Genomic DNA, 27,625 nt, shown 5'->3' on the forward strand with positions numbered 1-27,625 from the left:
TTGAATTAGACTATCTGTTTGCTACTAAATCTCTTATTTTTTTCCTTCCCAATTTTAATAAACCATCAACCGACGGATTATCACACCAAAAAAAAGTATTGAAAAGATCAAAGTTTAAATAAGGTGAATTATTTTAATCCCCATAATAGTCATCACAATAAATGAAATAGCCATTGTCTTTTTACAAATTAATATTTCCCCTATAATAAAGAATTTAAACTCACCACTTTTTGTAAAATAAAAAATATCAATGAGCATCATAGATATTTACTTACATATGAAAATTTATTAACGTAAATAATATAAGGAAAAAAAGATGAAAAAGAAAAAACAAAATTTGTGACAAAATTTCATGTTTTTTTGACAAGTCTCCTTTTTTATGTTTTAACCTTCAAATGAAAGTGACAAACACCAAGAAGGATCCCGGATCTCCCGTCAGTACTCTAGACACATCATCGGTCTCTAATCTATAAATCTCTTTCGTCGCTTTATCATTACCATTCACCAAACATAAAGCAAATACCGAGTATAGTGTATTCAATAACTATACCACAAAACAATTTGCTGTTGAGCGCATGTGCCCACTGTTGGGGATTCAAAATAGCAACCTGGATTATTTAGAGAGTCGTGTGATAACTTTCAGATTAAAAGTTATTTTGGTGGTTCTCCAAAATACTTTAATCAGATAAAACTCTAAATTGAAACAAGAATTTCGTATGGAATTTGTGAGGAAGATAAACCAGAAGAAGCGTCAATCAAAGAATGAACGATATATTAACCCTAAGGCAGTTTCCAAGTTAAATAACTGCTTTAAGCAGTTATCTATTCAAAATTCAAAATTCGTTAATAAATAAACTCCAAATTAAACTTATGATTATGTGTGACATAATCATAAAATTCATTTTTCTAATGAAATTTTAATGAAGTAACATAAAATAAAATTTTTCAAGCTGACCTGGCAGCTTAACCCCAGCCAGGGGCACTGCCCTTTGGACCCTGCTAGGGGCTGCCGCCCCTAGAACCCCGCAACCGGGGGTGCTGCCCCCGGACCCCCGTTCGTTAACATCATACTAAACTAAAGAAAGCGTGCACTTCGCACATTCCGAACTTGCTTAATGTTTATTATGATTAAATTGATCGACCAGTTAATCCAATTACACTAAAATACTAACACCTACCGTGCAAAAGGGCCATCACAATTGCTCAAACTGCATTGGGGTGTCAACTAGAGGGGTGCATTTGCACTTAACTCAAAAATAAATTCAATCTCTAGAGTTTTAGAAGGATTCACCAAAAAGGATGAGGTTTATCATAATACATATTGCAACCCTTCAATTACATCTTGTTCAGTGGTGGATCTAAGAATTTTTTTCAGGTGGTGCACTACTTTTATATATTTCAATTTCATAGAATCGGGTATAAAAAAATTCTGGGCTGATTCGAGGTTCGGTTCGGGTCGGTTCAATGGTTCGGGCAAAGTTCATTACAAACTAACAAATTAAAAACTAACAAAGTAACAAATTAAAACTAACAAAACTAACAATCTAAGAAATTAAACTAAAATTTAACAAATAACTTAACAATTAACAACATCAAGAACAATTAAATATCTAACAAATTAATTTAAACCTATACCTTTACAGTGGGAGAATTTTAGGAAGAATGGCAAAGGTGAGTATGAGGAAGAGAGAGAGACAGCAACTTTAAAAAAAAAAAGCTTGCTGCATAGAATCGAACCTGTGACCTTCTATTTACAAAACCAGTAACTTACCAGCTAGTCCAGCACTTGCAGTGTGAATAGAGTGGTTCCTTCCTAATTTTTAAGGTGGTTCCTCTAATATTTTCTATATATCGATACATTAATTCCGAGGAACCACCCATTTTGTAAATAGATCCGCCCCTGATCTTATACAATATACTCAAATCAGCGATCAACATGATGTGTTATTGAGTTTTCAGATTGGTGAAAAAGAATCAATGATCAGACAACTTGAGATGATTAAAAAATCTAACACACATAAGCGAGGTGTAAGTCCCCGATCCCGGTAACCTTACAGTCGGTGTTGGATTTACTCATAACTCAGTTTGTTACAGCGGAAGTCTATACAAATCGCAGCGGAAATTTAAACTTTTTATATAACAATCTTATTCTCTAACTATTCTTCAATATAGATAGCCTCGTATGCGCCTCAAGCTTGCCACGTCACCAATAATACCTGCATGCATACTAAAAGTCAGCTACACACTGAGTGAGTTCTAACATTTCTTTCTTTAAATTAAATTTCGAATTATAATTAAATCACATTCTTTATTTATACGCGACGTAACACTCGTCTATAACTAGTCCCGTACGTCCTTGCTCATAACTGAGCCTTTTATTCTTACTCGTAATCGACCATATCAAATTAAAGGGATTTGCCATCCCAACTTGCTGCGCATGGATGAGGCCCAAAGGCTCTACGCACGAACATGCAATTATTCATTCACATCAATATACATATTGTTATTCTATGCAGGTATCTAATAGGACTTGTCCCCTACCTTCTTTCTGTTCTATCCACAGACTTTTACCCATACAAATAGTATCCATAGCTGGGCCATACATTCACACAACGTATGTCTATGCATTTAAAATTATCGTACCATGCAACCGTACTACATCTACACACATAATTAATAGCTACTATACTTAGTATCCGTATCTAGACTGCCTATTCATTGTATCCATATCTGGACCGCATATTCATTGTATCCATAGCTGGACCGCCTTTTCATTGTATCCATATCTAGACTGTCTATTCATTGTATCCATATCTGGACCGCTTATTCATTGTATCCATAACTGGACTCCCCAGTCATTGTGTCCATAACTAGACCATAGTACACATATTATCCTAAATCAATCAGCTCATTGTATTTATAACTAGAACACATTACTGTCACAACACGTGCCGAACACAATATAGGCTTTTAGTCCTTTATTGTATTCGTGCATGTGCTTTCCCGTTCATAGAGCTATGTTGTTTCCCTAAATAAAGCATCTGTCTATTGTGTACACGTCTGCACATCGCTCACGAGTACTTCATGATGTGGACAGGTATAAGGTACTACCACCCCCTAATGTCCCCATCATGACTTACTCACGTTCATAACACATTCTTAATATTTGTAGTTAAATAAATTTACTACTAATATACACGTTTACTTCTCTTAAAAACATATTTCGTTCGTCTTTATCTTCTTTCTGGAGTACGCATACAACCCCAAAACGTTTAAGGAAAAAAAAGGGGGCTAGAACTCACCTGTAGACGATTCCTCTCCGAATTAATAGTAATATCTTTCTTTAGCTGTGCCTGACTAACTGTTAATAACATACACGTATTAATCTCTTGCTATTTATTTTCTTAAGTTAACGGGGTTACTTTTAAGTTAACCGAACCGACATGCATCCTTCCTAAACCAATCTTATTAACTTAATATACTTGACCTTATCTTATTAATGAGCTAACTTCATTAGTTTACATCCTTAACGATAGTTGTTATATATATGTGTTTATTATTATATTTACTTCATTATTATTAATTTACCTTCTTATCTTTACCTTAAGTTTCCACCTTTACACTTGTTATTATTATATTATATATTTATATATTCTACAAGTTGTCCTTCGTTCGTACGTTCCTTCCAATTCCTTCATTTATAACGAGCTCTTACGTTTAACTGTTTCTGAACGAGTCACATAAACCATTAGTTTGTCGTAAGACGGGTTACGGTTTCTAGACGAGTCAAGTCTCGAATTCGGGTTCGTTTAAGTTCTTGGACTCATTTGTTCATTTATTAGTATTATGCTTTATTATTATTATATTAGTATTTATTAATAACTTATTATTATTATTATAAGAACTAGTTATGAGGGGTCGGCGATTGTCCGGTGAGGGTCGGAGGAGTCGAGATCAGAGCAAAGAGTACTCCTTTTATGTTTCGAATGTTCCAGAGGGGGTGAATAGGCCAGATTTGTGGGAGGTTTTTGGACATAAAGGAGTCATGTCTGACGCATATGTGGCGAGGAAGAAGGATCTGGGTTTGGTTTCATTCGGTTCAAAGGAATAAAAGGCATTGAAAAGTTCGCGCAGGAGCTAAATGATACCAAGATTTATGGGTCTGTGCTATCGGTCTCGGTTGCCCTTTATGACAGGAGAGGGGCTGCCATAGACTCTAATAGGCGGACTCAGGCTGTGCCGGTAATGGGAAATGAACAGAGGGTTTCGCCCCATTCATTCAAGCAGCCGGGAGTGTCGTATAAAAGTGTGGTCGAGAAGGGGGGGTGTGGAGAAGGTTGTTGCACCAAAAAAAGAAATCTCTTTAGAATGTCCTGGTCTGTGTTATCCAGGGCAAATTGTTGGAAGGGCTGTTCTTGGACTGGCCAAGAGTGTGAGGCGGCGTGTGGGGCAAAAACGTTGTTGAAGGAAGGCGGATTTGTGGATGCGGCTTTATCATATGTTGGTGGGTTATCGGTGTTGTTTGTGTTTAACAATCGTGCACAAGCTAGCGACCTTTTAACCTCTAAAGCTTATGTGTGGGAGAAATACTTGAAGGTAGCAACAATTTGGAATGGTCAAGAAGGTCCTTTTGATCGGGTGGCTGGCCTAAAGGTGATTGGATTACCGATTATGCTCCAGGAGGGCTCAGTCTTCAACAAGATCGGGGAGTTATTTGGGTCTAAAATATGTCCTTCGGACTTTTCGTGGCAAAAATCGGATAATTCTTTTGGAGAGTGCTTCGTTCTAACTAAGATTGGGGGTCGAATAGAGGAAGAAATTGTGGTCAACTGGCAAAGGAAGAAATATTCGGTCTGGGTAGTCGAGGAATTGAAGACTTGGGTACCGAACTTCTATGGGGATACGTCCTCTGCCTGGTCTAGTGATTCGTCAGGTGGTGAGGAGGCCTCAGGTAACAGGGTGGTTGACTTGGAGGAAGGGGAGTTTATAGGTTCCTCGTCGGCTAAGACGGGAGCCGGAAGTTCGGACGGAGGTGGGGTTACACGAGAATCGAGAAAGGTCTGTGGACAATTTGGCTGCTGTAGATGGGGGTAGGGATTCCAATGGTGTGGGAAATAGGAATGGAGTTATTCCTGACCGCGATAGTCCTTTTGTGTCGAAGGGAGTGGGTCCGGGTAAGCCAGGAGATGGGGTTTTGGATGGGGGCCCAAATATGGGTCAGGGGTTTACACCTGCTTCTAGGAAGAGGCCTAGAAATTTACGCATCCCAAGTGTGGAGAGTCCTCTGGACTCTACAGGTAATTGTGAGGGCGGAATTAAGGGAATCAATTTCCCTAATTTAGACAATGAGGCAGATTTGTCGACATCTGGGACTTCGTATGCTATTCTTGGAGATGTGTTAGCTTCGGAGAGGATTGAGAAAGGGATGTCGGTGGGTGAGGATTTAGATTTTGGTGTGGACTCGGTGGGAGGAGATGCAATCACGCAGATGGATTGTGAGATTGAAGAAACAATTGCTGTCGGTTCTGATCTGGGGGTGGATTTACATGAGCATCGTGAACTTGCTAGATCGGTAATTCAAGGCGAGGGTGGTTTAAATGGTTCCGCATGAATTATTTATCAGTAAATGTTAGGGGGTTGCGTGATTCCAAGAATTCCGATTGGATTCGTGGAATAAAGACTTGCAATGGGGTTCACTTTTTAGCCATCCAAGAGACGAAAGTGGTTGGGTTGTCTTCTTTCTCTATTAACAGGTTTTGGGGACGTTCAATTTGTGAATTTGACTCGGTGGATGCGGTCGGTAGGTCGGGGGGGATCCTTAGCTTATGGGATCCAACGTACTTTGCCATAACAAATTCGTTTAAACACCGTCGGTTTTTGGTCACGAGTGGGATTATTAAACCGTTGGGTTGTTGTGTGAGCATTGTTAACGTATATGCTTCGAATGACCCTGCCGAGCGAAGGAATCTATGGTATGAATTGTTGGAGGTTAGGAGATCATTGTCGGGCCTTTGCGTGTTCATGGGGGATTTTAACGAGGTCCGGTGTCCAGAAGAGAGGAGAAATTCTGAGTTCCTAGCGGCGAACGCAGCGGCGTTTAATGAATTTATAGATAGGGCGGAACTCGTAGAATATCAAATGGGGGGTGGTTCGTTTACGTATATTTCCGATAAAGGCGACAAGTATAGTAAACTCGACCGTATGTTGGTATGCAAAGATTTCTTAGCCGTGTGGCCGCTTGCGTCTCTTACTTGTTGTCTAAGGAATGCTCGGACCACCGTCCAATTTTATTGTCTTCCGTTGCCTCTTACTTTGGTCATATTCCTTTCCGGTTGTTTAACTCTTGGCTGGAGTTGGAGGGTTTTGTTAAGGAGCTTTGCAGTCGATTTGTGTTCGAGGGACAAGCAGATTTGGCGTTCTCGACTAAGATTAGGTGGCTGAAAAGTAATATAAGGGCATGGGTGAATGAATATAAGAAGCAGAAGGCTATGGTTTATGCATTGAAAAAGGAAACTATCCACAAACTTGATTTGGTATGGGAGAGGAGGCCTCTCTCGGAGTTAGAGATGGAGGTAAAGTTGGAATGTCTAGCCTTTGTGAAAAGGGTGGACGAGTTGGAACAACAGGATCTTAAGCAAAAGTCGAGGGTACGGTGGGCGGTGTATGGAGATGAAAATTCCAAATACTTCCATAGTGTCATTAATGCTAATTTAAGTAGTAGTTGTCTGCATGGTTTACGGGTGGATGGGGCGTGGGTGTCAAAGCCGGTATTATTAAAGGAGATTTCGTTCAGCTTTTTTGAAGCCCGGTTCCGGGAAACGATTCATAATAGGCCGATTCCGGTTCTCTCCGACATTAAAAGGTTAAATGTCTCTGAGGCAGAATCGTTGGTCGCTCCGTTTACTTTATCAGAAATAAAGGAAGCTGTGTGGGATTGTGAGGGGGACCGGGCTCCGGGCCCGGATGGTTTCAATTTTAAGTTCTTGAAAAGGTTTTGGTATTGTTTTCAAGGTGATATGCTCAAAGTATTTGAAGATTTCTTTTTTGCAGGTTCTTTTAGTTTCGGTTGCTTGTCATCTTTTATTGCCTTGGCTCCGACGATTAAAGATCCGGTTTCATTAAATGAGTTTAGACCAATCAGCCTTGTTGGTTGTTTGAATAAGGTTATCTCCAAGGTGTTGGTGAGGAGACTTAAAAAGGTGGTTGGGAGAATAATATCTGAAGAACAATCGGCTTTTATTGCAAATCGAAGCATCCTTGATGGTCCGCTAATTCTAAATGAATCCTTGTCGTGGTTGAATAGGTCCGATAAAAGAGGTATGTTTTTTAAAGTGGACATAGAGAAAGCTTATGATTCGCTAAACTGGGACTTTTTGGACTCGGTTATGCATCAAATGAACTTCCCGAAGAGGTGGCGTAGGTGGATATCAGCCATTCTATCGGCTAGTCGGGCTTCAGTTCTTTTAAACGGATCTCCAACACGTGAATTTCGGTGTTCCCGTGGTCTTAGACAAGGCGATCCTTTATCACCGTTTCTTTTTGTAATTGCCATGGAAGCTCTAACGAGCTTGTTGAAGAAGGCGGTCGAGAAAGGTCGGTTTAAGGGGCTAAAGTGTGGGTCGGAAGGCCCGATTTTGTCACATTTGCTATATGCGGATGATGTGGTTTTCATTGGCAAATGGGATACTTTGAATGTGCGTAATTTGGGCAGAATTTTGAGGTGTTTCTATATGATTTTGGGGCTGCGCATTAATCTCTCTAAAAGCTGGATTTTTGGCACTAAGGTGAGTGGTACTTAGGTGAATCAAATGTCATGTTCTCTTCATTGCAGGGTTGGAGAATTGCCATTTATACACCTTGGTCTCTAAGTTGGAAGGCATATGACCGGTATTAGCGCTTGGGATCCGGTGGTAGAGGTATTTAAGAAGAGATTGGCAAGTTGGAAAGCTAAGCAACTGTCGTTGGGGGGGGGGGGGGGGCGTATTACGATCATAAAGTCGGTTCTCAATTCTTTACCAACCTATTACTTCTCTCTTTTTAAGGCTCCCGAGGGCGTTTTAGATAAACTTGAAAGGTTGAGGAGGGTGTTTTTTTGGGGAGGATCGGAAGAAAAGGCAAAAATCAATTGGGTGGCTTGGGATAAAGTGGTGGCTCTGGTAGAATTTGGTGGGTTGGGAATTGGGCGGTTGAAAGATGTAAACATGTCTCTTTTATCGAAGTGGTGGTGGCGGTTCAAAACTGAGAAAGGTAGGTTATGGTGGAAGGTCATTTGGGCTTTACACCACTCCTCGAGATCTTTGTCGGACTTTCCAGCAAAATTAACTAGCTCGGGTCCATGGAGTCGTATTGTCAGACTTGACTCGGTTTTGTCTAAGGCTGGAGTTGAGTTGAAAAGTTTCTTCCATAATTTGGTGAAAAGTGGGCAGTCGACATGGTTTTGGTTAGACAATTGGGTTTGTTCGGTACCGTTGGGTGCTCGGTTCCCAAAACTGTTTGGTCTAGAGAAGTCAAAAGGGTGTTTTGTGGCAGAGCGGTTGTTTATGCAAGATGGGTGGATTTGTGGTCAATGGGACTGGTCTAGATCGCCGGGGGGGGGGGGGGGGGGGTTTGAAGAGATAGGGGAGTTAAGAGAGTTGCTTCAACTTTGTCAAAGGATGCTACTCACTGAGGATGAGGAGGATGAGGTGGAGTTTGACATGTCCGGTGGGTTCTTGGTTAAATTAGTTAAATATAGGTTGGTAAGGAACAACTTAGTAGCCCCAGAATTTAAGTTTGAATGGAACCGATTGGTTCCAAAAAAAGTTACTTTTGTCGCTTGGAGGGCGATGATGGGCCGGTTGCCGACTTTTGATGCATTGGGAAAAAGAAATATTCCGGTCGCCTCGAACGAGTGCCCGTTCTGCGGTGAGGTTGAAGAAACGGTGGAGCATGTGTTGGTCTCATGTGGTTTGGCACAATCTATGTGGAGTGTGTTGGCTCAATGGTGCAAGATGCCTTCAATATTTTTATTTAGCTTCCGTGACGTGTTAGAGCTTCACAAGTTCTCAACGTTTGAGAAGGAAAAAGCTATTGTGCTTCATGCGGTGTGCTTAATCGCGGTGTGGTGCCTATGAAAAAGGAGGAATGCTCTTGTTCATAGGGGTATTCCGACTCAAGTCTCGGGCTTGGTGGAAGAGATAAAAGTTTTGGGCTTCCTTTAGATTAAGAATAGAAGGAGGAAGAGGGGTCTCACATAGAATGATTGGCGTGGTTTTAAATTGTAAATTTTATGTTCGGATGGTTTGTTGTTTTTGGTAAGTTTGTCTGTTTTGGGTGGCTGCATGTGCAATGTCTTTTGCCTTCTGATGTATATTCGCCTACCCTCTCGCTAGCTTTTTCTCTCTATAATATATTTTGTTTGCCTTTCAAAAAAAAAAATTAAGTATTATTATAATTTAAAAATATTGTTCAATTATCAAAATACCCCTCCATACCCTACCTATTTAACAACCCAACCCCCATCCTTCTCTTCCTTCTTCTTTCTTTCTTACCTCACGGCTACTTCCACCGCCTCCGGCCATCGAGACAACAACTCCGAAGACCATGCGTTGGCCGGCCTATATCTAGTCGCTTCGCATCGTAATGGTTCGCACGGGAAGGAGTCGCATCGGGATTCGCACGGGATGCGAATCCATCAATTTCGCATGAGAGGTGGTTCGCATTGCCGTGCGAATTAATGGTTTCGCATACCCGAATTTCGCATGGCCGGAATTTTGCACGGGTCCTTCTCAGATCTGGATTCGCATGCGGGTTGGGTCTGTTTCTGGTTTGAATCCGTCTCCTCGGGTTTCGTGTAGGTTTTCCGTCCACGGAGACGAGTTCCACTTTCGTTGGAACCCAGATCTAGATCACACCTCGGCTGTTGGTGTTTAGTGTGGAAAATAAGGAACTTTTACGGGTTCGGTGGTTCAAGCTTTACGGTTTTGGGCCGAGCTCTCGTGGATTTGGGTTTCGTCGGTCACCGGACTTAGGTTAACAACACCCTGCTGCTCTTATCATTTGTTTTGCAATTTTGGATTGTTTGTTAAATATCCTGTTATTGTTATGTGTATTGGGTTGCTTGAAGCTTGCTTATCACGGTTCGTTTATGTCGGTTCGACTCGTTTCATGCGTTGATAATCTTTAACGAGAAAACGAATTAAAAACAAATATAACGTTTACCTTTTTGGTGGATTAACTAGATCTTGACTATATTGAATGGATTGAAATGTTTCGTGTACATGAGATTGTTTGTGTGTGTGTTTTGATGACTAGTGAATGATGAGGATAAGGATAAAACTAGGGTTTAGGGGTTTAAATAGACAAGTCCAAAGGTTCTCAGGCCCATAACCACCCAATAACCTCTACTAATATTATCCATATCCTATACATTATTTGATTAATCTAAATAACGTCTCTCGACACGACAACTAAGATAAACTCAAAATATTTTATTTATTTATTGAACTCGGGCGTTACACGAAGTTGTTAAGATATCAAGATATCCAGGTGTATGATCACAAGATTGTTATCTTCTTAATCAAGCTTTAGGCAAGGGGCTTCTATCGAAACTACATGATGTAATTGTTGAATGATAGTGTAGGGGTATGGTACTAAACCCGGTTTTACGACCCTAAATTTATTATGTTTGACTTATTTTATTATATGGACTAATACAATGTTATTGGGCTGAGGGGGTTTTGTGGAGGTAACCCTAACTGGGCTAGGCCCATTAGGGTACCATGATGGTGGCCATGAGACTCTCTATATAAGGAGGTCTCCACCTCCTTATTAAAGGGTCATGCTCAATAAGAGCCACCACCACTTTTTTGTGTCTGTAAACAAGAGATCTTAGGATTTCTTAGCAGTCACCTCCACACCCCCGAAAAACCATTGCAGGTCTCAAGCAGCCGAAGAAGAAGATCAAGACGTGGTTCGTTCATCTTGAAAATCCGTGGAAACATCGTCATGGATCAGGTCAGATTCATTTCATGGTTCGACATTGGCGCCATCGTCATGGATCAGGTCATGCTCAATAAGAGCCACCACCACTTTTTTGTGTCTGTAAACAAGAGATCTTAGGATTTCTTAGCAGTCACCTCCACACCCCCGAAAAACCATTCCAGGTCTCAAGCAGCCGAAGAAGAAGATCAAGACGTGGTTCGTTCATCTCGAAAATCCGTGGAAACATCGTCATGGATCAGGTCAGTTCATGTCGAAGCATGAAATGAATCTGACCTGATCCATGACGATGTTTCCACGGATTTTCGAGATGAACGAACCACGTCTTGATCTTCTTCGGCTGCTTGAGACCTGCAATGGTTTTTCGGGGGTGTGGAGGTGACCGCTAAGAAATCCTAAGATCTCTTGTTTACAGACACAAAAAAGTGGTGGTGGATCTTATTGAGCATGACCCTTTAATAAGGAGGTGGAGACCTCCTTATATAGAGAGTCTCATGGCCACCATCATGGTACCCTAATGGGCCTAGCCCAGTTAGGGTTACCTCCACAAAACCCCCTCAGTCCAATAACATTGTATTAGTCCATATAATAAAATAAGCCAAACATAATAAATTTAGGGTCGTAAAACCGGGTTTAGTACCATACCCCTACAAGCCCGCCAAGTCCAGCGTTGCTCCTGGGCGCGCAAGCGTCTAGGTGGAGCGCTGGACTTTATGAGGTGTGTCAGGTCATGGGGAGGTTTTTTCCCTTTCCTTCGGCCTTGTCTTTATTGTCTGAGTTTTGGGAGGTTTTCCCCATGATGGTGACATGTTGCGGTCCTTGTGATAATGATGGTGCCCTGGCATAAATAAGATATAGCACGCATCTGGAGCGCGCATCTTGATAATAATGTAACATAACTTGCGCGCGAGGCAGCTTATGAGTTATGAGAATAATAAAGCCTGCGCGCGAGGCGACTTACGGATCTATGAGAATAATAAAGCCTGCGCGCGAGGCGACTTACAGATCTATAAGAATAATAAAGCTTGCGCGTGAGGCGACTTACGAGCTATAAGAATAATGAAGCTTGCGCGAGTTGCGGCTTACGAGCTATAATAATAATAAAGCTTGCCCGTGAGGCGACTTACGAGCTATAAGAATAATAAAGCTTGCGCGTGAGGCGACTTATGAGCTGTAAGAATAATAAAGCTTGCGCGAGTTGCGGCTTACGAGCTATAATAATAAAAAAGCTGCGCGCGAGACGACTTACGAGCTGTAAGAATAATGAAGCTTGCGCGTGAGGCGACTTACGAGCTGTAAGAATAATAAAGCTTGCGCGAGTTGCGGCTTACGAGCTATAATAATAAAAAAGCTGCGCGCGAGGCGACTTACGAGCTGTAAGAATAATGAAGCTTGCGCGTGAGGCGACTTACGAGCTGTAAGAATAATAAAGCTTGCGCGAGTTGCGGCTTACGAGCTATAGTAATAAAAAAGCTGCGCGCGAGACGACTTACGAGCTGTAAGAATAATGAAGCTTGCGCGTGAGGCGACTTACGATCTGTAAGAATAATAAAGCTTGCGCGAGTTGCGGCTCACGAGCTATAATAATAAAAAAGCTGCGCGCGAGGCGACTTACGAGCTGTAAGAATAATGAAGCTTGCGCGAGCGCGTAGACTTTATGTCCCGCGCTACGCGCAGATGTTGCGTGCGCGTGCGCGTAGACTGTGCGCCATGCGCAGATGTTGCGTGCGCGTGCGCGTAGACTGTGCGCCATGCGCAGATGTTGCGTGCGCATGCGCATAGGCTCTGGCTTTGTGTTATGCGCACGCGCAGATGTTGCATGCGCGTGCGCGTAGACTTGATGTCCCGCGCCACGCGCAGTTGTTGCATGCGCGTGCGCGTAGACTTTATGTCCCGCGCTACGCGCAGATGTTGCGTGCGCGTGCGCGTAGACTGTGCGCCATGCGCAGATGTTGCGTGCGCGTAGACTGTGCGCCTTCCGGAGACCTGATCATTCGAATCAGGCCGTTTCTCTTTGCACAGATCTGGAAGCCTCTTTTAGATCTATGGATCTTTTTGAGCTTTAATAGAACAAGCCTTGAAGCCTTTTTCTGTAAACTTCCAGATCTGGGTTTTTCCTGGGAGAGATCTGACAGCCGAGATGAAGATCGAAGGGTAGTACGTTGCCGTCCCACGGATGGCGCCAATGTCGAAGCATGAAATGAATCTGACCTGATCCATGACGATGTTTCCACGGATTTTCGAGATGAACGAACCACGTATTGATCTTCTTCTTCGGCTGCTTGAGACCTGCAATGGTTTTTCGGGGGTGTGGAGGTGACTGCTAAGAAATCCTAAGATCTCTTGTTTACAGACACAAAAAAGTGGTGGTGGCTCTTATTGAGCATGACCTGATCCATGACGATGGCGCCAATGTCGAAGCATGAAATGAATCTGACCTGATCCATGACGATGTTTCCACGGATTTTCGAGATGAACGAACCACGTCTTGATCTTCTTCTTCGGCTGCTTGAGACCTGCAATGGTTTTTCGAGGGTGTGGAGGTGACTGCTAAGAAATCCTAAGATCTCTTGTTTACAGACACAAAAAAGTGGTGGTGGCTCTTATTGAGCATGACCCTTTAATAAGGAGGTGGAGACCTCCTTATATAGAGAGTCTCATGGCCACCATCATGGTACCCTAATGGGCCTAGCCCAGTTAGGGTTACCTCCACAAAACCCCATCAGCCCAATAACATTGTATTAGTCCATATAATAAAATAAGCCAAACATAATAAATTTAGGGTCGTAAAACCGGGTTTAGTACCATACCCCTACATTTGGCGCCATCCGTGGGACGGCAACGTACTACCCTTCGATCTTCATCTCGGCTGTCAGATCTCTCCCAAGAAAAACCCAGATCTGGAAGTTTACAGAAAAAGGCTTCAAGGCTTGTTCTATTAAAGCTCAAAAAGATCCATAGATCTAAAAGAGGCTTCCAGATCTGTGCAAAGAGAAACGGCCTGATTCGAATGATCAGGTCTCCGGATCTGTGATGGTTTTAAATCTGCTCCGAGCTTCAGATCTATCTAGATCTGATTTACAGATCTAGATCTAGATTACAGGCCTGGATTTTAGGTTTAAAGTTGCAGATCTGACTCTAAAATTGCAGATCCAGAAATTACCAGACTTCCGCCGCCATGTACGCGCGCCCGCGGATTCTCACTCCGCAGCCGTGCATGTGCCGCCGCGGAAACCACCATCTGGGCTTTGCGCAAGAGACCTCCGCCATGCACGCGCACTCACGAGTCACCACTCCATCGCCGTGCATGAGAGCATCAGGCCTCGCGCCAAACTTAAAGGTTGGGAATCCCCATAATATCCCATATGGCTACGCGCCAAACTTAAAGGTTGGGAATCCTCATAATATCCCATATGGCTACGCGCCAAACTTAAATGTTGGGAATCCTCATAATATCCCATATGGCTACGCGCCAAACTTAAAGGTTGGGAATCCTCATAATATCCCATATGGCTACGCGCCAAACTTAAAGGTTGGGAATCCTCATAATATCCCATATGGCTACGCGCCAAACTTAAAGGTTGGGAATCCTCATAATATCCCATATGGCTACGCGCCAAACTTAAAGGTTGGGAATCCTCATAATATCCCATATGGCTACGCGCCATACTTAAAGGTTGGGAATCCTCATAAACCCATACGGCTTCGCGCCGAATACAAGACCGAACGCGGCTCCGCTCCGTTCAACATGCACACCACCATGATGCTTGAGCGCAGTCGCATATCACATGCTCATGCACCACATATGCTCACGCGTATTACATATGCTTACGCATCACATGCTCTCACATAAGTCTACGCGCACGCGCATGCAACAACTGCGCGTGGCGCGGGACATCAAGTCTACGCGCACGCGCATGCAACATCGGCGCGTGAGCATAACACAAAGCCAGAGCCTATGCGCATGCGCACGCAACATCTGCGCATGGCGCACAGTCTACGCGCACGCGCACGCAACATCTGCGCGTAGCGCGGGACATAAAGTCTACGCGCACGCGCATGCAACAACTGGGCGTGGCGCGGGACATCAAGTCTACGCGCACGCGCATGCAACATCTGCGCGTGCGCATAACACAAAGCCAGAGCCTATGCGCATGCGCACGCAACATCTGCGCATGGCGCACAGCCTACGCGCACGCGCACGCAACATCTGCGCATGGCGCACAGTCTACGCGCACGCGCACGCAACATCTGCGCGTAGCGCGGGACATAAAGTCTACGCGCTCGCGCAAGCTTCATTATTCTTACAGCTCGTAAGTCGCCTCGCGCGCAGCTTTTTTATTATTATAGCTCGTAAGCCGCAACTCGCGCAAGCTTTATTATTCTTACAGCTCGTAAGTCGCCTCACGCGCAAGCTTCATTATTCTTACAGCTCGTAAGTCGCCTCGCGCGCAGCTTTTTTATTACTATAGCTCGTAAGCCGCTACTCGCGCAAGCTTTATTATTCTTACAGCTCGTAAGTCGCCTCACGCGCAAGCTTCATTATTCTTACAGCTCGTAAGTCGCCTCGCGCGCAGCTTTTTTATTATTATAGCTCGTAAGCCGCAACTCGCGCAAGCTTTATTATTCTTACAGCTCGTAAGTCGCCTCACGCGCATGCTTCATTATTCTTACAGCTCGTAAGTCGCCTCGCGCGCAGCTTTTTTATTATTATAGCTCGTAAGCCGCAACTCGCGCAAGCTTTATTATTCTTACAGCTCATAAGTCGCCTCACGCGCAAGCTTTATTATTCTTATAGCTCGTAAGTCGCCTCACGCGCAAGCTTTATTATTATTATAGCTCGTAAGCCGCAACTCGCGCAAGCTTCATTATTCTTATAGCTCGTAAGTCGCCTCAAGCGCAAGCTTTATTATTCTTATACATCCGTAAGTCGCCTCGCGCGCAGGCTTTATTATTCTCATAGATCCGTAAGTCGCCTCGCGCGCAGTCTTTATTATTCTCATAACTCATAAGCTGCCTCGCGCGCAAGTTATGTTACATTATTATCAAGATGCGCGCTCCATCTTTTATCAGGCCTCGCGCCACTATGATGCGTGCTATATCTTATTTATGCCAGGGCACCATCATTATCACAAGGACCGCAACATGTCACCGTCATGGGGAAAACCTCCCAAAACTCAGACAATAAAGACAAGGCCGAAGGAAAGGGAAAAAACCGCCCCATGACCTAACACACCTCATAAAGTCCAGCGCTCCACCTAGACGCTTGCGCGCCCAGGAGCAACGCTGGACTTGGGGGGGCTTGTAGGGGTATGGTACTAAACCCGGTTTTACGACCCTAAATTTATTATGTTTGGCTTATTTTATTATATGGACTAATACAATGTTATTGGGCTGAGGGGGTTTTGTGGAGGTAACCCTAACTGGGCTAGGCCCATTAGGGTACCATGATGGTGGCCATGAGACTCTCTATATAAGGAGGTCTCCACCTCCTTATTAAAGGGTCATGCTCAATAAGAGCCACCACCACTTTTTTGTGTCTGTAAACAAGAGATCTTAGGATTTCTTAGCAGTCACCTCCACACCCCCGAAAAACCATTGCAGGTCTCAAGCAGCCGAAGAAGAAGATCAAGACGTGGTTCGTTCATCTCGAAAATCCGTGGAAACATCGTCATGGATCAGGTCAGATTCATTTCATGCTTCGACATTGGCGCCATCGTCATGGATCAGGTCATGCTCAATAAGAGCCACCACCACTTTTTTGTGTCTGTAAACAAGAGATCTTAGGATTTCTTAGCAGTCACCTCCACACCCCCGAAAAACCATTCCAGGTCTCAAGCAGCCGAAGAAGAAGATCAAGACGTGGTTCGTTCATCTCGAAAATCCGTGGAAACATCGTCATGGATCAGGTCAGATTCATTTGATAGACTGAAAGTAGCATAACAGTAATTACATCAAGTTAATTACTCTCTCTAGTTATAAAATAAATACACTATTAATAAAAGTAAAAACCCTTGTTAAAAATAATTACTCTAAAATAAACAACTGATTACACACTACATAATGACTTGTTTTGCACAACACAAGTAATCACACTTTGCCATAATAGTTGATTACTTGCTTTATATGTAAAGTAAATATCTAGTGTAACTAGACTACTTCTTTCTTTTTCTTTTTTATTTTTTTCTTTTTTCCTTTTCTTTTTTTTGTTATAATGGTTGTTTTATATTTATAATAACTAGAATATAGCCTGTGTGATACACGGGTGGTTAAAAAGTAAACAAAAAAGTTAAAGTTAGTAATATACATAATAATATACCTTATGGATTTTTAAGATATAAATAAATTTTTTTTAAAATACATAGAATAGATTATTAAGAATATTTTGTATTTGTATTTTAAAAGAAATCAAAATGGAAGGCTGTGAATCTATAACAATTAAGAAAAAGAGAATGTTAACATCAATTCATTCTAGTTGAGGTGGTAAGCCACAAATATTTTAAAATTAAGGTAGTGAGTTCAATTCCCACCAACAACATATTTTTCTCTCTTAATTAATTAAAAACTAGAGTAATGATTGATATTTGTTTAATTAGATTTACATAATTACTCTATATATAAAAGCAATTACTTTAGTTATAGTTTACCTACAATATCTGGTTACATAATTACTTTAGTTACGAAAATAATTTAGTTATGTTTAGTACCGTAATTCTTTTTCTCTCTTCTTTTAAACCAATGCTCGTCGCACGATTAACATTATTCGGTTTGTCATTTATTCAACTGATTTTGCACGATTAACAATAAATTTGATTATTTAATAAAAGAATAAACATGAACAAAACGTTTTGTACTACTTTTGTTAATGTACTTTAGTAAACAAACATGAACACATTTCCTGTCTATTCATTTACGTTCGTAACAATTCGTTTATTACGCTAGATCGTTTATAAAACAAAGATAAACCTATTGGGTTCAATTGGTTTGATTTGTGTGTTGAATATCAATTAGATTTTTATGTTCTAAGTTCGTTCGTTTATTATTCAATTAATTTTTATGCCATTGAAATTTAGTTTAATTTTATGAGATTAAAATATCACTCATTACAATTTATTCTAGTTTATTAATTTTTTAGGCTTACTAGAGCTATGTTCACGTTTATTTTTTATTGATGTTCAGCCATTATGTTTAGCCATCTATGTTTAGTTATAGCTTTTCGTTTATGTCTGTGAACAATGTGTAAATACTATTAACGATCAAACATAAACGAAAACAAACACATTCATTTTCTTAACGAACAAACACGAACAAGAAATCCCGTTCGCTTAGTTTGAAATGATTTGTCTTCAACAAACAAGATGATCAAGATAACCAAATCAATTTGTAAAGTAATATCTCATTCAATTTACTTCTTCAACTCATAGTTACAAGAACAATTTAAAAGCCACAAAATTTATGAACCAGGCACAAACTTGGTGGCATAGACCCAAGCGTTGTTAGCCACAGGGTTGTCTAAATGGTCCAAAAGGTTCTCTAGTGGGCCTTTACCCGTCACAATTGCTTGCACAAAGAACCCGAACATTGAAAACATAGCCAGTCTTCCATTCTTGATTTCCTTCACCTTCAACTCAGCAAAAGTAACCGGGTCATCCGCAAGACCCAATGGGTCAAAGTACTGGCCACCCGGGTAGAGGTTGTTACCGTCACCAACACCCTCAAGCCCATTAATACGGAACCCTTCAACGAGGCCCATTAGGACCACTTGGAAACTGAGTACGGCTAATATACTTTGGGCATGGACAAGGTTTGGGTTGCCCAAATAGTCTAGCCCGCCTTCTGAGAAGATTTGGGCTCCGGCTTTGAACCAAACGGGCTCCTTGAAATCGACTTTCACCCATTTTTCTAGGACTTCGGGAGTGATGCACCCGAACGCTCCTAACATTGCCCATCTCCCGTGGATCACCTAAATATTTTAGCATTAGGCGATTATACACTAATGATCAAGCAACACTAAGCTCATGATACCATAACAAAAAAAGAAGTATTTGTTTTGACATGAGTCATTGATTCATTTCTGTTATCCAACCCACCCGATAATCCAATGTCCTAAATTTGAAAGATTTAATTACCTCAAGGGCCCGGTTCTTGGCAAAAGCCTCAGGATCAGCAGATAAACCAGCTGTGTCCCATCCATAGTCACCTGGGAATTCACCGGTCAAGTATGATGGTGTTTGGGCCGAAAAGGGTCCCAAGTACTTCACTCGGTCCGGTCCATACCACAAGTCATTTCCCTGTTCAATTTCACAACATATGAGATACGTGTTCAATGCAAACTAATTTTAAATAAAGAACTGCGAGAACCATAATAAACAGTTGAGAGAAAGTACACTTAAATGGTTACATAACCGTAATAAAGTTTAGATGTAACAAGAGAGAGAGAAAAAGGAGTACAGTTAAATGGTTACATAATCGTCTTATGTATTACAGTTAAAATTAAAATAATGAGTATAAGTGTTTGTCTTTCTGGCATCTACTTAAAATTAATTCATGTAGTTAAACATAAGAATGGAAAGATGGAATACCATGGTGTAGTTAAACATAAGGGCGTTGACATTGGAGGCTCTGGTTTGCCCCAAGAAAGGGGTGGCTCTGACAACAGTGGTGGAGTTAGCCATGGATGCCATTAATTAATGAAAGCTTGAAAGAGACTGAAAAGCAAAGGTGAGCAAAATGGAGTATATATAGGCATTGTGATATTTTAGATTTGTGGTTCATATTGCTTTGAGGTTTGGTGACAAATCACCAATTTCACTTGCACCAATCAGATTGCTTTAAAATATTTCTAACATCTCTATTTTATCTTCTCCTTTATTATTGATATACTTTTATTTATAATCAAGATGAATTCATCTACAGTTTTTTATTAACTGTACTACATAAACTATAATATGCTACAGAGGGGGTATAAAATGGAACCATAGACGACTGATTTGAACCAAAAATAAAATAAAAAATAGACTTGGTACTGAACTAATTAGAATCGACAAATCATAGGGACAAATTACAAAGTTAGCTCTAATATATAACCAAAAAGTGTATACGGAGCCATAACATGCTTAAGCTTGCAAAATTTTTCAAAGTTACGTCATTTTGTTTAAGTAACTTAAAACAATAAAACTGAAACTCACAAATTTACTCGCATGATTTCCTTGGTGAATCACGGTTCTCCGTTTTTTAATACCTTATCAACCGATTTCAGCAAATCTATAACGTTTCATCGATACCTCTTCATCTTTTATTCATTTTCTTTTAATTTAATTACGTAATTAAATATACTTCTATACTTAAGGAGTAATATGTTGGAATACCGTATGCCCGAGACACATAATTAGGTTAATGTGGCTAGTCATGTTTGATCCAAGTCGGGTCATACCCAATAACGAGTTAGACACACACCAATTATGTATTTGTTAAGATAAGATCTATAAGACAAATACAGAACACGATACATTCAGAAATTCGGGTTTCTGAATATTTACTTGAAAGTGTTAAATAAATTAATCGGTTAATTTATTTATTCAAATAATTATTATTGGAATGATTATTTAACTATGTATTCTTTTATAAAATGGTTTATAAAAGATGGGGTGTTTATATATTTTATAAAGTATAAAATAAATAAAATAAAAAAAAAAAAAAAAAAAAAAAAAAAAATTATTATTATTATTGGGGCCGGTTTTAGGGTGGGCCCCACACCCCATATCTTGGTCAATTTCTTGTCACAAGGTTGAGTGTATTTTACTTAACCAAAACCTAACCAAAACCTAACACCATGTTAGTATGATGGTATGTGATGATGAGAAAAGATCATGATCAAAAATATATAAACACTTTCAAGTAACATAAAAAACACAACTTCTTCCTTTCTTTCTTTCTTGTTTACGGCCAAAAAGAAAAAGAAAGGCTCGGGTCTCGGGTTTTTCGTGTTCAAGCTTCCTAGCATAGCTCGGTGTGTGTTGGAGGCTCGGGGTATATTCCGTTTGAGGGTTTTCCTTTGAAAGTCTAACATTCACATCATCATCTTCTTCAACCATCTACTAAACTCTTAAAGGGTTAAGAATGTAAGTGTTTACTAGCTTGATAGTTTAGCTTTTCCGTATCATTTGATCCTTGCTTCGGGTTTCTAGTAAATAGATTATTGGTAATCTTATAACATGAATAAACTAGGTTATTCATGAACATATACATATATAAACACATGGATACATATGTTTAGTTTGTAAATATCACGCTTCCGCCTTAATTGTGACTAGTTAAATGGTTAATTAAGTTTATAAATTCTATGGAAACCCAACAAATGGCATCAAGAGCCGGGATACGGGAAACTAAGCTTCGGGTTCTCGGTTTTATATTTTTCCCCTTGAAAGATTTTATACAAAAAAATTAACATGCATGATATTTTTTTTTGTATTTAATCTTGTTATTGTTTTTGGCTTTGTTCAAAAAAAAAAAAAAAAAAAAAAATATAAAACCGAGTATATGGGCCGAAGCCCAAATCGGGTGATTTTGGGCCGAAGCCCACTTGGATATGGTTATTGGGCTAACCGGACATAAAAGGGAAAAAGCTAAATGGGCCGAAGCCCATTTTTGGTTAAATGGGCCGAAGCCCATGAGTTTTTTTAATTGGGCCGAAGCCCATGTGTTTTGCACATGTGGGCCGAAGCCCATAATCACGTTATTGGGTCAAGCCCAAATTGGGTTGGGCTAGGCCCGATAAAGTCAAGGGGTTTTTGGAACGGGTTATTAAAACATAACGGGTTATGTTTGTTAATACTAGACCGAGCCGTAGACCAAGTGGATGTTTGTTTGTGGTTGATGTTGTGATTGTAATTAATTATTCAAGTTTCGGTTTGTAATAATTAATTAGGGGCAATTTTGTAATTTTGTAATTATTTATTCATATGGGTATGTAATAAATAGGTTATTTGTATTATCTTTATTTTATAGAAAAATGTATTAGGACATTTATTTTGTAAAATAAAGAAGATTGCAAAATTGGAAGTTTGGGCCTAATTGGGCCGGGTATGGTGATAATGGGTCTCACAAGCCCATTAAAGGGATTCAAACCCAAAAGGACCTAAGCCCACCAATTGAGCCCAAATGGAAGCTTATGGAAGCTAAGGCCCAAGTTCAAGCCCAATGGATCACAACGGGGTTGAAGAAGATGCTCGAAGCATTTGGATGCGGGATCGAGTGGGAGCTACAACATCCATGTGTCATGTGTCCCTTAGGATTGGACCTAAGACACACACTTGTTTCGGCTAACAAGTGTGGTCTAATTTAGTGGCTCGTGTCTAGTATAATTGTGTATGCTTGTTAATTGATTGTTTGATTGTGTGGTTGTTAGATATTAGGATATCAACTTCGTCACATAGAATTAATTAACAAAGCATAAAATGGGTTCTAATAATTATCGGTAATTACGTGACACATAGTTTAATAAAATGGATTTATTAACTAGCCGTCTCACGCCCATAATAAAATGGCTTTATTATAAATTAGAATTTTGAAAAATGGTTTCAAAATATCGTGTTACTAAATGCATGTTAGAACATGATTTAAAGTTTTACAACTAGAATTATTAAAACTAAAAATCCCTTTTAAAATTAAGGATAATAAGTTAAACACCATCCTTTTGTATAACGCTTAACATATTAGTAAGCTCTTAGTGGGAAAAAGGTCACCTAACCGCGTAAGAGTAAATTAATATGTTAAGGTAATATTGGCATATAAATGGGAAAAAGGTCACCTAACCGTTTGTATGTTAATATTACAAGTTGATACAAGTAGGACGACTTAAATTAGAACCATGTGAAGAGGGTCACCCAAACATGGGGTCTAATAGGTGTTGATGGGATAAACATGCCGACACGAAATATGATTTCGAACCGGTCCCATAAACTCTAGAAGTTGCAAAAGGGTTTGCAATTGTTATGAATAACTACCTTGATAAATCGACAATGGGAAAAAGGTCACCTAACCGGAGTCGGGTTTATCGTTGGATTCTAGATTTTAATTATTAATTATATTTGGTATATATATAAAAGGGTATTAATAATTAAAAAGGTAAAACACTAAAATGAACTTAATTAAAATTCTGCAGATGGCCGCACACGTCGACGACAACATAATCCCTAACGTCCAAAATGTCTCTCTCCGATCTATTCTCGCTAAAGACCGTCTTAACCACAATAACTTTTCGGATTGGTTCCGAAATTTAAGGATAGTTCTAAAACAAGAAAAATTATATCATGTTTTGGAAACACCTATCCCCGAAGAACCGGAAGAGGGTAGTGAGGTCGAATATATGAATTGGGTCAAACTCACGGAAGATTCCATTCAAGTGTCATGCCTCATGTTGGCGACTATGGTTCCCGAAATCCAAAAGGATTTCGAAAACCATAATGCGTACGACATGATTACTCAACTTAAGGAAATGTTCCTTAAGCAATCGAGGGTTGAAAGGTTCGAAACGGTTCGAGCCTTGCATGCATGTAGAATGGATGATAATCAACCAGTTTCAACTTATGTACTTAAGATGAAAAGTTACATTGATCGCCTCGCCAAGCTCAATTGTCCCATCTCAAAAGAGTTAGCAACGGATTTGATCCTTAACTCTTTGTCGAAAAGGTTCGACACATTCGTGTTAAATTATAACATGAACGGATGGGACAAAACCATTGGAGAACTTCACTCAATGCTTAAAACAGCCGAGGCGAGCATGGGCAAAAGGGTTTTACCCATGTTTGCGATCAATGAAGGTAGATCCAAGAATCGATCTCAACCCAATCTTAAGGCTAAAGTAGCCAAAAGAAAGGGTCCTCCTATGCATCTTAAGGGTAAGGGCAAATCACCGGTTATGGCAAAGAAACAAAAGGTTATGGAACCGAGGGGTCATAAGGATGATCCTTGTTTTGGTTGTGGGGAGACCGGACACTGGAAACGCAATTGCCCGGTCTACCTAAAAGAGCTAAAAGACAAGAGGAATGCGGCGCATACCTCGGGTAATGTCTTTATGATTAATGTTGAGCTAAATCTTATTTCTTCTAACACATGGGTATTGGATACCGGATGTGGAACTCATATTTGCAATTGGTTGCAGGGGTTCAAAAAGAATGAAGACTTAAAGAAGGGCGAAGTGAATCTTTTCATGGGCAACGGTGCAAGGGTGCACGTGGTCACTAGAGGAGACTTCACTTTATCGCTTCCAAGTGGTTTGGAAGTTGTTTTGAGAAATGTTTTGTATGCTCCTAGTTTGACTAGGAACATTATTTCTGTGCACCTTCTTAGACAATGTAATTTTGATTTTAAATTTGTAAGATCAGAAATGCATGTATCATCTAATGGTATCTTTTATTTTAAAGCTGTACCAAACAACGGTATTTATGAATTGGTTCATGATAATACCTTAAATAGCTCATTATATCAAACTTCTACTAAAAGACTCGAAAAGGATTTGAGTGATTCCTACATTTGGCATTGTCGCCTTGGACACATAAACAAGAATCGTATAAATACTCTCCAAAAGAAAGGTCTTTTGAAAACAAACGAGTTAGGTTCGTTTGATGAGTGTGAATCTTGTATTCAAGGCAAGATGACCAAAGAGCCTTTCAAAGGTACAAATGAAAGGGCTAAGGATTTGTTAGGTATAATACATACGGATGTATGCGGACCTTTCAAGCCAACTAGTAGGAATAGTGAAAGGTACTTCATTACCTTTACCGACGATTTTAGTCGATATGGGTATGTTTATCTAATGAAACACAAACATGAAGCCTTTGAAATGTTCAAAGAATTTCAAAATGAAGTACAAAATCAGCTCGACCGAACAATCAAGGTACTCCGCTCCGATAGAGGAGGCGAATACCTAAGTGAAGCTTTTCAAAGTCATCTTAGAGATTGTGGAATTATTTCACAGCTCACTCCTCCTGGAACTCCTCAACATAACGGAGTATCCGAGAGGAGGAATCGAACACTGTTGGACATGGTTCGATCAATGATGGCACGAAGCTCACTACCGCCATCATTTTGGGGATATGCGTTACTTACAGCGGCTCGTATTTTGAATATGGCCCCGACCAAAAAGGTGGATCGAATACCCTATGAAGTGTGGCATGGAAAGGTTCCATCCTTTTCATATTTAAGGGTATGGGGATGCATAGTTTATGTTAAACGTGACACCCCAAATAAGCTTGAGGCTCGATCCATCAGGTGTATCTTCATAGGATACCCAAAGGATGATATAGGATATATATTCTATGATCCTAGTGAACAAAAGGTGTTTGTTTCACGCAAAGGATACTTCTTAGAAACTAGGTTCCTTATGGAAGGACCTAGTGAAAGGAGAGTGGAACTTGAAGAGGTTCAAGAATCACTGGATGATACACAATTGGTCGATACTAGCTTTCAACACGAGGATGTTGAAGATGATCAAATGGTTGATCATACACACGTTGCTCGCAGATCTAATAGGATTAGTCGACCTCCCAAGAAATATGGATTTCTTGTGGATGATTGCTACTTGGTCGATTCGGATGAACCGATCTCCTACAAAGATGCTATGTCACAACCTGATTGTGAAAAATGGCTTGAAGCCATGAGCGCCGAGATGCAATCCATGCACGATAACCAAGTTTGGGAATTGGTTAATCGTCCACTTAACTCCAAACTGGTTGGATGTAAGTGGGTCTTCAAAAGGAAAACTGATATGCATGGAAATTTAGATACTTACAAAGCACGACTTGTAGCAAAAGGTTTCACGCAAACTCAAGGGATTGATTATGATGAAACCTTCTCGCCGGTCGCGATGCTTAAGTCGATCAGGATATTATTTGCCATTGCAGCTCATTTTGATTATGAGATATGGCAAATGGATGTCAAGACCGCTTTTCTAAATGGATATCTTGAGGAAGATGTCCATATGGTTCAGCCTGAAGGTTTTGTCGATCCATCTAATCCTGATAAAGTTTGTAAGTTAAAGAAATCAATCTACGGGTTGAAACAAGCATCACGGATGTGGAATCATCGTTTTAATGAAGAAATCAAAGCGTTTGGTTTCGTCCAAAACGGTGATGAGGCGTGTGTGTATAAATGGGCTAGTGGGAGTATAATCATTTTCCTTATTTTGTATGTCGATGATATACTTTTATTTGGAAATGATATACCAAGTATGGAAAACGTTAAAGCGTGGTTAAGTAGTCGTTTCTCAATTAAGGATCTTGGAGAAGCGACATATATCTTGGGAATAAAGGTCTATAGGGATAGACAAAGGAAATTGATCGGACTCAATCAAAGTGCGTACATTGATAAAATCCTGAAAAGGTTCAGGATGGAAAACTCTAAGAAAGGTTTGGTACCTATTCCTAGAGGAACCGTGTTAAGCTCATCCCAAAGTCCTAGCTCTAAGGAAGAGCAGGATAGGATGAAGCATGTTCCTTATGCTTCGGCAATAGGATCTATTATGTATGCAATGATATGCACCAGACCGGACGTCTCGTATGCTTTAAGCATAACGAGTAGATACCAGCACAACCCAGGTGACAGTCATTGGATGGCTGTCAAGAATATATTAAAATACCTTAGAAGGACTAAGGATATGTTTTTAATATATGGGTCTGGTGAGGAGGAACTCGTCGTAAAGGGTTACGTGGATGCGAGTTTCCAAACTGACCGAGATGATTCTCGATCACAGTCGGGATATGTCTTCATTTTGAATGGAGGCGCTGTCTCTTGGAAGAGTTCGAAGCAGGATGTTGTCGCGTTATCCACTACAGAATCTGAGTACATCGCCGCTTCAATGGCAGCCCAAGAGGCTGCATGGATGAAAAAGTTCATCATGGATCTAGGGATTATCTCTTCCATTCAGGAGCCCCTAGAGATATTCTGTGACAATGAGGGTGCTATTGCACAGATCAAGGAGCCTCGTGCTCATCAGAAAACGAGGCACATTGAGCGCAGATTCAACTACATAAGGGATGAAGTTGAAAAGAGAAAGATATGTATTCATAAAGTTCATACCGATCAAAATATTGCGGACCCACTCACGAAGCTCCTCGATAGGCCAAAGCATGAGGGTCATGTTTGTGCATTAGGACTTCGGTATTCTAGTGAGTGGATTTGATCTGTGTTTAGTGTTTATATAAGAACGAATGTAATGGGTATCTCATGAAAATTAATTATGTTTTAATTATTCAATGATTTATGTTCTATATTTGCATGTTTAATCCATGAATGACTTATGTTGTTCTAAACGTCCGTAGTCGATTATGCTTGTGGGAACAAGTATGAAGGTAAGACTATTATGAACCCGGATTGGTTGATATTCATGTGATGAATATAGGGCATAGGTTTGCCACCAAGGTTCATAGATATTTGTGGGATACAAATATTGGACATGATCCGCTCTCAAGGATCACTGCATGGAGTTAGTGCAACTGATCATAAGTAATCCTTGAGTAAAGGCGAGTATCATTGTGTCCTTTGACCTGAGATGCATATTGGATCTGGTTTCTCATCAAGTCTGATAACTTGACTCTCTTCTTTGTTTTTCGGTAACACGATGACGTAAAAGAAAGAGCTCAGATAT

The 27,625-nt window shown here is 40.5% G+C and overlaps 1 protein-coding gene across 1 annotated transcript; it reads right to left on the reverse strand.

Moving 5' to 3' along the window:
- Window positions 1–18,410: 18,410 nt before the first annotated feature.
- LOC143620439 (chlorophyll a-b binding protein 13, chloroplastic-like) lies at window positions 18,411–19,679 on the reverse strand. The gene is made up of 3 exons (XM_077092141.1): window positions 19,563–19,679; window positions 19,110–19,271; window positions 18,411–18,943 (listed from the first exon to the last, which is right to left on the reverse strand). Exons 1-3 carry the CDS (start codon window positions 19,662–19,664, stop codon window positions 18,434–18,436), a joined length of 774 nt encoding a protein of 257 aa, XP_076948256.1. The 5' UTR covers window positions 19,665–19,679; the 3' UTR covers window positions 18,411–18,433.
- Window positions 19,680–27,625: the final 7,946 nt, after the last annotated feature.

This window comes from Bidens hawaiensis, unplaced genomic scaffold (assembly GCF_021521415.1).
Source record: "Bidens hawaiensis isolate Kalapana, Puna unplaced genomic scaffold, B.hawaiensis_p1.1 tig00002572_1, whole genome shotgun sequence".
Lineage (NCBI taxonomy): Eukaryota > Viridiplantae > Streptophyta > Magnoliopsida > Asterales > Asteraceae > Bidens > Bidens hawaiensis.

Bases quoted from the DNA above. Each gene is read 5' to 3' on its own strand.
- LOC143620439 (XM_077092141.1), bottom strand. From the start codon at position 19,664: ATGGCATCCATGGCTAACTCCACCACTGTTGTCAGAGCCACCCCTTTC. The intron at 19,272-19,562 runs GTATTCCATCTT...GAAATTGAACAG, and splicing joins TTATGTTTAACTACACCATG to GGAAATGACTTGTGGTATGG. The intron at 18,944-19,109 runs GTAATTAAATCT...TAAAATATTTAG, and splicing joins CCAAGAACCGGGCCCTTGAG to GTGATCCACGGGAGATGGGC.